The sequence below is a fragment of the Erithacus rubecula genome, assembly GCF_903797595.1.
Source record: "Erithacus rubecula genome assembly, chromosome: 2".
Taxonomy (NCBI): Eukaryota; Metazoa; Chordata; class Aves; order Passeriformes; family Muscicapidae; genus Erithacus; species Erithacus rubecula.
The window spans coordinates 67,530,272-67,544,415 of record NC_136685.1 but is presented as its reverse complement, the minus strand read 5'-3'; the positions used below and the strand labels follow the sequence as shown (position 1 = coordinate 67,544,415).

Sequence of the window (14,144 nt, the reverse complement as noted above, 5' to 3'; positions counted from 1 at the left end):
TTGAAATACAGAATAGATCTCCTCAGAGGTATCTTTACTGTTATCTTGCAAAAGATTTTTAGATGCCTCTTTTTAATCTCATCTCTTGATCCTGTCCTGCCTGATACAAATTGGGAAGGCAGTGCAGAGTTCTGTAAATATTCAGATGAGAAGATGAAAAAAATGTGATTCTGTCTTCAGTTCTTATGGTCTGTTTTTGAATGTTTGAGGCCAGGAGCATGTGCTTATTTGCTCAGACAGTTCTGAGAGAACCTTTTTTTGAGGATAAAAGGTCTCCTCACAGACTGAATTTATTTATTTTCTTTCTGAGTCAGAGTCTGAACAATAGATATTTTTAAAATTGTGTTTTAGCTTTTAGATATTTTAATTATGTTTTCATATATTCCAACTTCAGATGTTAGTCACCTACTTTTCCTTCAATGCTCAAAGTGTGAGCTATTGTCAAACATGGTCTCCTGGCCTTTGCATCTTTGTTAGAAGTCAAGTCCTCCTAAACTGGGATGTTTCAGGAGTAGAGGTTTAACTCAGCTTACACACTGTTTATGATGGCAGAAAGCATGCACAACTACACTGAAACGCATTTCACATTCAGTGTTTTGCAAAAACATCTGGACTGGAGGTGAAGAATGTAGAGGTGATGCCCAGTTATTTTTAATACTGTATGTATCCTAAATAATTAAAGGGTTAAGAATTAATTGTTGCTGCCTTGTTGATGCTGATGGTGTAACAGTGTATTTTTTTATGATTTGAGGTGATTTAGGTCTTGTAGTCAGACAGTGTCCCGTATACAAATACACAAGGAAAAGCAATTGCCAGATAAACCCAGGAGGGTGTTAAAACTCAGGGATTAAATCTAGCTTTTTTCTTACATTTTGTGAAATTCACCAGTATTATTTGAAATGCAGCTGTTTTTTATGCACAAAACCAGGAGAACTTCCCATAAAATATTGGAAATAGTTAATATTTTGTGAGACTTGGAAATAAAATCCAGCAGTGCCGTCTCCTCCAGTAATGCTTACAGCAGTTATAAACAGAAGGTTTAAAAAAAAGAGAGGAAGATATTCTCACCAGCACTTTGCATCTGTCTCTAGGAACTGCTGGATATATTGTCATGTAGACAATCTGCATTCCTTATGGACACCTCACATTTCACTGTTATCTGTAGCACTCTCTTCTGATCAGATTTGAAGAGAAGGCATTCAGGTAAAGCGGCATAGTTTACTCCTCTTCCTTTCTCCTTCCCCTCACAGCCTTGTTCTGTGAACTCAAGACATGATACTAAAAGTAACTGAACTATTTTGGAAGAGGGAAAATCGGAAAGACATTGTCCTTACAGCTAGGTTAATATTGCAGAGAAAAACTGTATGTAATTTTGAACAAAAATGTGAATTTGTTCTGAGTGGAGGCTCTGAATGTAGGAGGCTGCAAACAGAATGGTGGTGGATGGTCACCAGATAGAGCATCTCAATGCAGATTTCAGAATGATTGCAGGATAGCAACCATTATTTCCAAAATACCTAACATTTGTGTTGGAAATGTGATTTTGACATCTGTGTTTTTGAGAGCTGGGAAATAGAAACAGATTATAAAGTTTTTAGATATTGTAGCTGACCAAAAGTAACACAGCATTCAAGTAGAACAACCTCCTCACAAAGAGATTAATAATTATTTGTGGAGAATATTCACCAAATTACTTCAAATATACTACAGGAAAGGATACTTTTTCCCTGACAGATTGTGGCCAGTGTTGGTTTTGTATGTGTTTGACTCCTGGTATATGGATTCTTTCTGGTATGAGATGGAGCATATTCCGAAATCAGCTACATGAGTAGAAGTCCACACTCCATTTCCTTTAAGGTTGCTAAGCATAAAAATTATTGCCCTCAGTGGTAAGGCAATCACATAAATTAATAAATGTCCTATTAATGAGTACACTAAACATGAAAATGTCTGAACTGGGGAAATACCAACTGTGCCTATTAGCAACAGAGCATTGTGTTTCATGTTGGCTAAACAAACTAGCTAATAGGATAAAAATCAAAGGCTGTAGCACACATAATTTACTTTTGTCTTGAATCTACCTTCCTGTGTGAATAAAGAATCTTTCAGGAGAATGTTTATGATCCATAGGTTTAAAAGCAGCACAATGCTGAGTGCAAGCACATTTGTATAAAGGATTATACGTATAAAATCAACCCAATTGCTATAATTTTTTAATCTAAAAATGAAGAAAGGTAACCAATTCTAACAAAACTAATTTCATTGAACTACAAAGTCTACAAATTCTTCAAACTGGACAAATTATGACTCCCTTATCCTGAATTTTTAAATTGACCTTTCCTTTTTCCCATCCTTGCTCTTGATTGGTAATGAAAATCTGCCTTCTCCAGTTTCCAAGGTTTGTGAGTTTCTCTCTACATTTGTAAGCTGTCCACAGCCCAGACATCCACCAGTTTCTCCTCCACTGCCTCCTGCATACAGGAGTGGTGTTTTAAAGGTAAAAAGACATAAATTTGACTTGAAATTTTACCCTGTGTGAATCAATTTTGTATTGCTTATACTGTAAGATACTTACAGTAAATGAAATCAAATGTAATCCAGCAGTAAATGTGTTAAGGCTTGGGGAGGGGAGGATGCTGCAGCTACAGAAAGCAACAAGTGTGCTGCCAAATGCAGCTTTCACAGAAGAGTCCCTGGAACACAGCCCTCAGACACCCTAGTCTTCATTAAATAAACACAACATTTTTGTTACTGCGATATGTGGCTGGCATTTTTATGCACAGTGTAAGACAGGAGCCAAGTGTGGATCTCTGGTGTAAGTGTGTGTGCCTGTAAGGGCATCAAGATAAGCCAGAGGCTGTTAAAATGCTCTGGGGTTGGAGCTGAACAGAGGTTATACAAGTCAGTTGTGCTTCACACACCCATGGGGGCAAAAGGTTTCCAAGAGCCCACAAGAGGATGGATGTCCTCTGCCCAATTTGATACCAGTCTTAGTTGGATACTGAATGTCCTCAATGGCTTTGGAAGCTTCTCTGGGTGAATAAACTGAACACTGAGGAGCAGAAGCTTGAGTGCTGTGGTCATGCAAGGCATCATCAGAGGAGGAAGGAGGACAAGATGCCTCTTAGTTCTCCTGCAGCACCAGCTGCAGAGGGGGCCAGTCAGCCACAGGAGAGACTTACTGCCATACATGTCTTTGATGTTTGGAGTTCTGGGCTTAAATAAAACACTGTGAGCCTGAATGTGTTAACAACCCTGCAAACCCTGAAATACTACACATGTGCAGGGTTAAAGTAACATGTCATCCAAAACCTCATTTTTCTCAATGTGATTTTCTATGTGAACAGTACAATCCTCCCAGTTAAATAATGTACCTACTGTATCTTTCCTTTAACAAATAAGAGAGTGTAAGCCTTCTAGAAGGAAAGAATATAAGTACTCAGCAACAAGGACTTTTTAATAAATATCCTTTTAATTCTTATGAGCATCCCATTGATTACAAGTATAACCAGAAGAGAAGTGTGATTATCCTAGCACAGCCTTTTACTTCTGGGAAAAATTGATGACATTTGGATGTAAAATGCTGATTTAGTGTTTTCCTCCTTATATAGCAGAGACTGAGATGATCCTGAAAGATCTGCTCAGAGGAGAAGCCAGACAGAGTTCTCCATGTTCTGGTGTTACTTGTCATCTGATTCTAAGGGAGTCTCTTAAAGTATGTAGCTGTTATTCAACTACCAGTTAGTCTGAAGTTTCTTCCCAAAGGCAGTGTAAAATGAGTTAATATTTTATAATGTACTTTGAAATCCTCAAATAACAGGCACTGCAACATTGCAAAATATTTCATGGACAGAACCATCTGAGGAAATCTGCCTCTCTTTATGTAACTTCTTTCAATAACTAGAAACCAACTGGACTCCAAGATGAAATAGTGCAATGAAACAAGATGGATCCATGGTTCTCAAATGCCTACTATCTGTAACATCCCAGGAAGCTGAATTGGTCAGGCAATTCCACTAACAAGTCTTGGAAATAACCATGAAAACCAAGATTGTCTTTATTTCATTTGACCAAGCTGATATTTTGTGGTCTCAGCACTGAGTATATGTTTGCTATTTTTTCAGAAGAATCACTTTGAAAGTAGCCTAATGATTTTTGTTTAAAGTTCATCCCAAAGGTTGCACAGAAGAGGCATAGGAAGTGCAAAACATCCTGGAGGTTTATGAGACTGCAGATCAGTTGATAAGACCTATGCAAACTAATAGTGTGGGTGTGACCCCTAGAGAAAGCTCACCTCTGAAACATAAAGAACTTTCTAGCCAGCAGAAGTAAGGTGGTGTTTTCCCACGGTTTCCTGAAAAGTCTGTCAGGACTGATTTTCAATAGCTACTATTTATATAATTAAAGAATACTTCAGAATGTTTGTGGAGTATTGATGGCTGCCCAGCCTTATTTGCAAAGTACACTCATTTTAATTTGACCAGATCTTAAGAAATGTTGAGTATTTGTGCCCTGTCTGCTGACGCATCTCAGTGTGGAACCTGGTAAATCTGCAGAGTATTTTCATATCCACAGAAAAAATCACAAGGAGCAAAGTGTGATGAGGTCACTGTGTACAGGATCTTGTGAATTCTGGTGCTTTGCTTACAGTGATAAAAATCTTTTTTACATCTTTCATACTTATTCATTACAATGTGTTCTCTCCCGAATCCACTTGCATTAAGTCTTGTTAATCAATGCCGGTTCGATTTTGGTGCTCTGACAGAGGGGTAGCTCTATCACACGTTGCTGGTAGGTCATGACTGGGGGTCCTAAAATTATTGCTGAAAAAACCAAAAACACCGTAAAAGGTTGCTGCATACAAGCAGCATCCAGTTGTGACACATGACATTTTATTTAACGTGTGTAGGTACGGACATACTTCGTTTGCGTCTCAAAAAGAAGTTGTTAAACTGCGTTAAGAAAGCTGTAGAGTATGTGACTGCAGGTATTGGAGTAATATTGGCAAATCCATGGAGTATCTCATCTTGGCTACTGTGTCGAGTTTTGGCCTCCCTCCAAAAGGATACACCAGGAACAGAAAGGCTGTGGCGAGGATGGCAGAAATTACTAAAGGCACGGATGAAAATTGACCCAGAATAGTGGCTGGACTTGAAGGCACGCAAAGGGGGGATAATAGTGAGTCAATAATGAATTGTTTCGGAGAGTGTGAATCCTCCGTTTCCCGCAGACAGCGCGAAGGGAACCGAGCAGAGCGCGATGAGCCGGGAGCCCTTCCCGAGCGGTGCATCAGCCCAGCGCCTGCAGCCGCGGCCGGGGCCGGGAGCGCGGCTCGCCCCGGAGCGCTGGCGCACCGGCGGCAGCGGGAGCGCTGTCCGCAGCCGCATTACGGTCCCGGTCCCTGGACCTCCGCCGGAGCCGGAGCCGGACCGCGGGCCGGCGCCGTCCGGGGGCTCCGCAGCGCCTCTCGCCGCGGCGTGCGGCGCCTCCCCCGCCCCGACCCGGGGGGCGGCCCCGGGAGCCCTGGGGGCGGGCGGGGGGGGCCGTGCCGCTGACGTCGGGTTTGCAGCAGCCCCGAGCGGCAGCGGGCGGGCGGGCGAGCCCCAGCCCCCGCCGCCCGGTGCTGCGGCAGAGGGCGGCGGGCCGGGAGCCGAGCCGGGAGCGCCGCCGAGGAGGGCTCCGGCGGCGCCAGGATGTAGGCGCGGGGCGGCGGGGAGCTGCCGCCGGCGACGGGCTCGCCATGAAGAAGCATTCGGCCAGGGTGGCCCCGCTCAGCGCCTGCAACAGCCCCGTCCTCACCCTCACCAAAGTGGAAGGTAAACGACGTCGCTGGGAGCGGGACGAGGGTATCCCGGGAAGACCGGGTACCGCGACCGGGGATGCTCCGCGGAGAGCGGGTACCGCGACCGGGGATGCTCCGAGTGCGGAGCTGGGGCGATGCCCGGCTGCGGGGGACTGCGCGACTCGGGGGCGGGCGGTGGGAACCCACGGGGCGCGCAGCTCGCCCGCCGCCGGGCACCGCCGCCGCTTCCCCTGCCCACCGCCCTGCTCAGCCCCGGGTCTTTCCTCGCTCATGCTCCAGAGGCAGAGCACCTCTCCGGACCTCCCCTCGGGGCTCGGGAGCAGCCCCCAAACCCGTGGGCTGCCGTGCAGGACCCTTGGCCTCAGGGAAGGGAGATGCTCGGCAGATTTGTTCTCCCGATGTGAGGAAGGCAGTTCCATGTTCCAACCATCTGTCCTCACCTCAGTTCGCCAATCCAGCTGCTTGGTAGCCGTGGAGTTGGAGTCTTAGGGACAGGAGGGGCATAGGAGCCAAAGAGCAAAGGGGGCTGGCAGACCTTTAGGACCACAGGGACCTTTGAATACTTTCAGGGATCATGGCTGGGGACCGTGAAAGGGACACTGATGTGCTCGGGAGGATTCCCCGGAGAAAACTGAGGGTTAGGAGCTGTTTTCTTGGGTAGAAAGAAACCTGTAAGCCATGTCCTAGAGAGGGAGGAGTGATGTGATGGCAGGGTACTGGTGAGGAAGAGAAGCCTGTCTGAAGGATGGATACAGAGCTCAGTTCCTGAAGGAAGAGCAAAGGGAAAACTGCTGGTTTGGGGGATACCACTGGGGTATGTCATTGGTTGAGAGAATGGAGCTGGTCAAAGAAAAGGGTTGGCCAGGGGGAATAGAGGGGAATGAGCAGAGTGAGGCAAAGAGGAAGAACAGCTAAACAAAGGGAATGTTTGAATGGTAAGACATAAAATGCGAACGTGAGACTCCAGAGAAAGCTCATAAAAAAAAAAAACAAACTAATAATGAAAAACTGAGAAATGTATGAAAGAAAAGAAAAAATGGTAGCAAAAGGTCTGTAGAGCGTAAAGTGAGAAAACGCAGAAATGTGCAAGAGGAGAAAAGAAACTAAAAGCAGCAAGAGTGGAAAGTAAGACGTACCTGAAGGTTCTTATTTCAGTTCACAAAATATTCAGCTGTTGCATTCCCATAACATAAAAAAGCACCTACTGCAGAGATGGGCAAAGGGATCCCAGTTTTCTGATAGAAAGAGCAGGCCTGATCTTCATTACACTATAATTAGAATTTTTAAAAGCCTATGGAGTTGACCTCGTGCACAGTAGAGTGTTTCTCTTGAGGTTTGCATTGGAGGCTCCTCTGGGCAAGGAGCTCGCCTCCCTTTCTTTTGGTGCACTGCACAAGCTTTATGAATCATAAATAATAATAACCTACCAGGTTCCAGCTTTGAAATGTGGGTCATCTCATTCCTCTTTTACCAGTTCAAATACAGTTTATTACCTACCTTATATAGAAACAGAAGCAGAGCAGACTTTCACTGTGCCATAAAATTGAATCCTTTCAAGCATTTCCACGTCTGCTCTGCATACCAGCTCTCAGACACCCTATTGCTGCCCACCAGGGACTTTGTTGACCTAGTTGGACTTTTCCTTCTTAACTTCAGATTCCTTTTTCCTTTATCATCAATGGCACAAATTTAAATTGCCTTGATGGTGCATGGAGTTTCTTGCTTTCTCTTTATGAAAGAGGCTGTTTGAGAGCTTTTCAACATTTCCTTTTGGACTAATGTTGACTAATTTTGCCAGCTGGTGTCAAAACCATATAAAAATAATAATATGTAGTTACAGGCAAAAATAAAGTGAGAGAGCTGGCACACTGTGGACTGCTGATTTCCCTTGGCCTGGCTGCTGTACCTGTGGCAAAGATTTGTCTTCCTCTAGTAGTCCAAGTCCATTGCAAAGGCATGGATAATGCTAAAGAGCAAGACAGAAAAAACTTTTATCTGCTTCAGAGTTATGATTATTTTCTCCCCTGTCAACCACCATCAAAACGTTTCAAGGATCTTTGGCAGAACCACTAGGAATATGTTTCATTCTAGGATGGTTAGCCAAGAGGAGCCTTTCATTGATATGCATTGCTGTAATGCCCTCCAGCATTCCTTCTAGTTTCCTGCCGGTGCAGTGACTTCTTTGCTTTAAAAGGAAGATAAGGACTTTGTGCGTTCAGAAGCGTGACTGCCATTTCGAATTATTTTGGAGATTGAATCATCAGTATGCTCAGAGCCTGCTGTACCAGCACTTTCCAAGACAACTGTGTCTACAAGCATTGCTCAGGCAAGCAGTAACCATATCATGTGTTTTCTGTGCTTGGCACCATTGTACACCCTTCATATTTTGGGAAATGTAGGCTTGGTGCCTGTTTTGTGCTTGTTCTTCTTTCTATTGTTGTTTTTATCACCAATTTTTGTCCACACTGCGATGGCCATTCCTCTGAGACCAGCCAAGTGAGTGGTTTCACCCTATGTTGTACATGAAAGCACAGTGTACTTTGAGGACTGACTTCTCATGCTCCGAAAGGTAAATATCTCCATTCTTGATCTGCATCTTGGGATCTTCCAGAGACAGGTAACATTAGCTTTGACAAAGAACTGCAGAACAATCACCATGCCAGAGAAAACACATCCTCCACTTAATTAGCCCTTACTAGGACCTGCTTATTCCCAGGCTCTCAGCACCAAGGAAATTCTATTGCAGCCTCTCCTATATCACGTTTCCTCTGCACTGTTCTGTCAGGAATGAATAACTGGTGATATTTCAAGTTTCATATAAGGCAAGTGACACCTCTCTGCTATCAATTATTGCACATAAACATCTAAACTGAGTTGCTGTGGAACCAGATACTGCCACATGTTCAGCTGGAGTAACCTTGCCTGCATTGCTTGAGTTGAAAGGAATTTGTGTGAGTATGAATGAGAAATAAATTTGGCCTTTAGTATATTTGCATGCCTGCACAGAATTCATCACAAGCATATTAACACTGTAATCACTTTAATAATAAATCTTTTTCACCTCTTTAGTAAGCACAAACTAAAGATCCCAAGCACAGCAAAAACTTCCATGAGTAGCAGTCGGCTTCTTTAAGAGAGGAGATTCTTATTATCCTCATTTTGCAGATGGAGCAGCTGAGAAACTGCAGAATGAAGCAACTTGCCTAAAAACAAGCAGCACATCTTTTCACAGGGCAGGCAAGAAAAGACCTACAGCAGGTAGCAATGGATACCCAAACTTCCCACACTTTGTAGCTGTAGGAGGACCACGAATGGATGCAACAGGGTCAGAGAAGATTTGTTTATTAAAATTAAGGACTAGATCTTCCTTTTCAGGAAATAAGCTCAAATGCTGCAGAAATATATGTCTGAATAAATACTGTGTAACTATTAGCAGTGTTCTGCTGATAGCATCCAAAGATTTTGGTAGTCGGGCAGTGTTTGTATGACTGAGTACTAGGGCAGGCCTTGTGAACATCTTACTCAGGACTTGACAAGAATAAAAGAAACAAGATTTGGTGGCTGCTGGTCTTTTTCCCATGCAGTGCTCATGCATCCTAGAAAACAGAAGCAGCTGGTGGGCAGGAGAGGCTGGTGTTTTGGTTGCTCAGCCAGGGCTGTGGGTTTGGGTGTGCTTCCTCACTGAAACAGCCTTGGTAAGGAATTTGTGTTGGCTTCTGCATGGAGAACTTAGCTTTCAAATGTTCGCTTTTGTTCAGGCTGCCTCTCTGCGCAGGAAATGGTGTTCACTGTGACAGTGCTCAGCAGTCAGGAGACTTTAACCCACCTGGTTCTTGCTCCTTAGCTATAGTAGCAGTTTTCTCCTTCTCCTGACTGGAACTGGTGAGGGTGATGGTGACGAGTTCACATGAATGGGGGTTTAGGTTTGCTGTGTGTCTGCTTCTCCTTTGGACCTGCCAGATGCACCCCATTACCGCAGGATAAAGATAATGTCACTTACTCAGCTGACAGAAAAGCAGTACCCTCTTCTCTGGGTACTGAGTGTTAAGAACACATGGACAGTAATTACACTCTGGCTGTGGTCCAAGGCAGCTTTTGCTCAATTTTTGTATTCCTTGCAGTATTTTCAGTTAGCACAACAGCATATTTGAGCAGATAGCCAAGATCTTGTTCCAAAGGCGTGAGGAGTTTCTTGTTGCATAACACCTGGCTCACTTCCCAAATGGCACCATGCTTTCTTAGGCTTTAAACAGCCTCAAAATGAGCTGCTCTTAGCTGTGCTAGCTTGCTCACTGGGGAGTCCCTCTAGCTTATCATGTCCCCCTGGTTGTTTCATCTACCATCTCGCCTGTGCAAAATCAAGTTTGGAGGTGACTCATTTCTTCTGCACCGTGTCCCCTCCTCAAATGATACAAAAATAAAATAAGACCATTTTGATGTTACTAAACTAATGCCAGAGCAGGAGTTTTAATGCAACACAAAGCAGAAAGAGAGTTATTAAAGATTGATCTAAGCTTCCTTACTTTAGTGGCTGAAGTGACAGTATGTACACAGAATGGAAAAACAGTAGTTTCACTTACAATGAAGGAACTTAAGAATCACAGCATCCATTGGATCATCTTCTCAGTCCTTTCATAGATCACAGACCATCACCTTTCACCCATTTATCCTTAAATTAAGTAAGGTGCATTTTGTAGTCATCTTGAATCAATTTAGGCATTTGCTTTAAAAAAATAAGCAGATTACTAATCCACCTATTTAATTATAGACCTGTCCCATGAGAAGTTGGAACAAGAAGCAGTAAAAAAATAAATATGAGGTCGCCAGAATGCATTATTCACAATGTCCTGTATTTTGATTTTATAAATCTTGTAAAAGAAATTCTGTCCTTTTGTCCTGATGGCTGACAGTCGCCAGCAGTAGGATTCATAGTTTGGTGTAAAACCCAGAGTTCTGAAAATACTCCTAGTTCAACATAAGAGTCTAAGTTAGCTCAATATGTATTCCCCAGCAATTTCCAAGCAACAAGGCTCATATGTAGGATTATTTATATTGTTGATTTCCTAGCACATTATACTCAGTAAAGCACATTCACTTATGTAGTACGCGGCTCTCTCCACTTGGCTGGAGCACCACTGCCAACCTTTAGTCCACAGCCCAGTTAATCTCTGTTAATTATAAACCATGAGATGCCACTGCAGACCTGGATAGCATCCTGCAGAAGCAGGAAATTGGCCAATGAAGGAGTAGGTTTACTTTTTAGTCTTCACTGAGCTTTGCTGACAGCTACTGCGGCACAAGATCAAAGGCAACAGGAAACGAGGTGTTTTTAGCAGTGCAGGGCTGGCTTTGAGGCAGAGCTGCCCACCATCTATTGGAGAGATCAGGTACCCAATTTCCCATGTTAGCTGCCTGCTTCCAAGCACATGGATTCTCTCAATCTGGACATAATGCAGGGGCACCCAGCCTGGAAATTTTGTAAGCCCTGCTCAAGGCATGAATTTTAAGAGGAGGTCAAGGACCCTTTGGTTTTACAAAAGTTGTATGTTGACTCTTCTGGAAGTATTAGGTATCCATTTTGTTCACTCTCACTACTTCTGACCCCAAGCCTCCTCAACTGAAAAAACCTAAATAAGTGTGAACCCCATAAGCCTTGCCATTCAGTCATGGAGACTACAAAAGTGAGGAGGTAAGAGCTTCAAATGTCTTTTCCACAATCACCTCAAATTCCCTAGCACAACTCTCAGTAAGGGTAATATTTTATTTGTGACTGAAAAAGGCATGAGTCTGTCTTCTGTAGCTGACTGAAACAAGTGAGGAATAGTGGGTTGCAAAAGCCTTTCTCGCTGCAAAGAGGATGAGGCAAGTATCAGAGAGAAAATAGAAACTAGAATTTTTGCATGCAATGTATTTTTGCTTGGAGTTATACAGAGTACCTCAGTGCCCACATGGGCCTAGCCAAACCTGTATTTTTTAAAGGAGACTCATTTTGATGAGTTTGCTCTGAGAGGTGAGGAGGCATCTCTTCTTCCATCCAGGAGATCATTGAGTAAATCACGTGGGGGCTTCTGTAGATATATGTGCATTACTCTCACCACTGTGAGCATGCTCAACTCCATATCAAGTCCACACTAGTATCTAGTTATTGGCTGACAGAGAGCTGATGCTCCAACTATCTTGATCTGAACTTAAGACCAAACAAAAGTATGGTTTTTGAGGTTCAGTAGCAAGTTAAGAAAAATCAGGTGGAGTTGGAATTCACTATGGAAGAAACCAATGGGCTCCAGCAGTCTTCTGTCTAAAACTGAGCTTACTTGAAAGCCAGGAAGCTCCAAGTGTTTGAAATCTCCTTAAGAATGAAAGAACATTGTCTTGTTTTTGATATAGTGCAGTCAGCAGAGACTTCACAGCTATCAGTTATCTCCTGTATATATGCACTGATATAAATGTGCTCTTTATATTAGCATATAATGAATTGAATTCCCTTGGAGATAAAACTGTTACTCAAGAAAGATATGTAGCACTTGAATTGTAGCCTGGGTAATTATTACAGTAGTTTCCTGCAGAGAATTCAGCCTGGTTTTTTACCATCTCTCAACCTTTGCTCAGTCTGAAATTTGAACAGACTGATCAAAATTTGCCCAGAATACAGTTTTGTTCTCATCTGATCTTTTTTCTAATAGAAGTTCTGCTTCCATAACTCTTCAAAGTAAGGAGTGAAACTCCCAGTGACCTTGCCAGGTAATTCACTGTAAGATTCAGTCCAATTTTTATTCAAAAATTGAATGCAGAATAATATCAAGAACATATAACTTGTAATCAGGGTTACTCCTTGCATGTGGTTACTTTCCAGTCCCACAATGCTGGTACTGTGAAAAGCACCCAATATCTTCCATTTTCACTTTGGACTCTGGTCATGAATTCTCATTAATATAAGAAGGACAGTATTTAGGGGAACTCCTCACCTCATAAAATTCAAAGTAGAATATCGTAATGAGGCCCATTCGATTGCAGCACTTTTAATGGAATTTCAGGGCAGTTGCCTCTGAAGATGAGTAAAATGTATTAAAGTCCAAATTGCTGCAGTATGAAGTTGATAACTTTTCAGTTCTTTTTATATCTCACTAACATTAGAATATGTATTTTGCAGAAAGCTTTGCTAGCACATTTGACTGAGGCAGAAAGGCATATGTTTGCTAGGGAGGAGAATTTGGCATATCTTCAAAAATATGTGGAGATCATTTAATTCCAGCTCTTAGTAAGTTTAGATATAATATTTAACACAGGGTAAAACAGGAATTAATATATATTAACCTTCAGTGATAAAACCCACTATATCTATGAATAATACTTCAGGATATGAGACTACCTACTACAAGAAACTTAGGCCTATTTGATACAAATCAAGCTATATGGATGATCTGGTGATATCAGTAATATGGGACAGATTTCTACAGATGAAAATCACCTTGATTGCCAATGAACCAAAAGTCCTGTTTTCTACCCTGCGGAAATTAAGGTGAGAGGATCAGACAAGTTCGAATAGCCTGCATAGATTATTGTAACATTTTAATAATTAGTTAATTTATACTATGAATTTCAATAGCAGAAGAGGGTCTGAATTCAGAATGCTTTTTTCTTGGTTTGAGCTTTTGCTTGTGCAATTTTCCCTATTTTCATATACCTACGTCCCTTATTCTGCGGCCTCAAACGAATTCAGACCTTCTCACTTAATAGATTACCCTGGGTGTGTTCTTTAAAATAATTCTATTGTGGGCTTTAGAACTATTCTCCATATTAATTTATTCTTAATTTAGTAATGCTATTTCATGATCAAATTAAGTAAAATTATTTTTATCTCATACTTTAAGAGCAAAATATTTAAAGAAATCCTTTTGAACTTTTCTCAAATAGCATCCAAAAATCCTTTCATGTGATGCTGCGATGAACAAATACCCTAATTTAAAAACTGATTTAATAAGGTTTTATAAGTTTTTTCATTTTTATATTGTGATACATTAATTGATATTCAATAAAAAATAGAGTACTGATCTTTTAGACCTTGAGCAAACCCAAAGTCATTCCAGTGCTGTGTTACAGTCCCACCCACCAGCCACCCACAGGGACTCACAGCTTTCCTGCAGGAACCCAGGAAAAGCTTCCTCCAAAATCACACACACCTGCCATATGGGCCTGACCAAAAGTCCATCAGGTCCTGCCTCCAGCTTGGTGGAATTGAACAGGAACATGTATTTTCTAGCCATTCATCTCTCACAATGTGGGTGTGCTGACAGCTGCAGCTTCCCCACATGAAGAAAAAGATTTTTTTTTCTGCTTTGTT

General features: G+C 42.3%; 1 protein-coding gene across 2 annotated transcripts in view; it reads left to right on the top strand.

The window, feature by feature from the left end:
• SLC35F3 (solute carrier family 35 member F3) overlaps window positions 1–14,144 on the top strand; it is a 157,967-nt gene that overhangs the window by 92,430 nt on the left and 51,393 nt on the right. The window contains exon 1 of one of the 2 annotated variants that reach the window (XM_079329182.1): window positions 5,606–5,816. The exons of the other annotated variant lie outside the window; for it this stretch is intronic. Within the exon in view, the coding sequence (XP_079185308.1) occupies window positions 5,741–5,816 (76 nt within the window). The 5' untranslated portion in view covers window positions 5,606–5,740. Of the gene's footprint in view, window positions 1–5,605; window positions 5,817–14,144 lie in introns of those variants that run through there. 2 annotated transcript variants of the gene reach the window in all.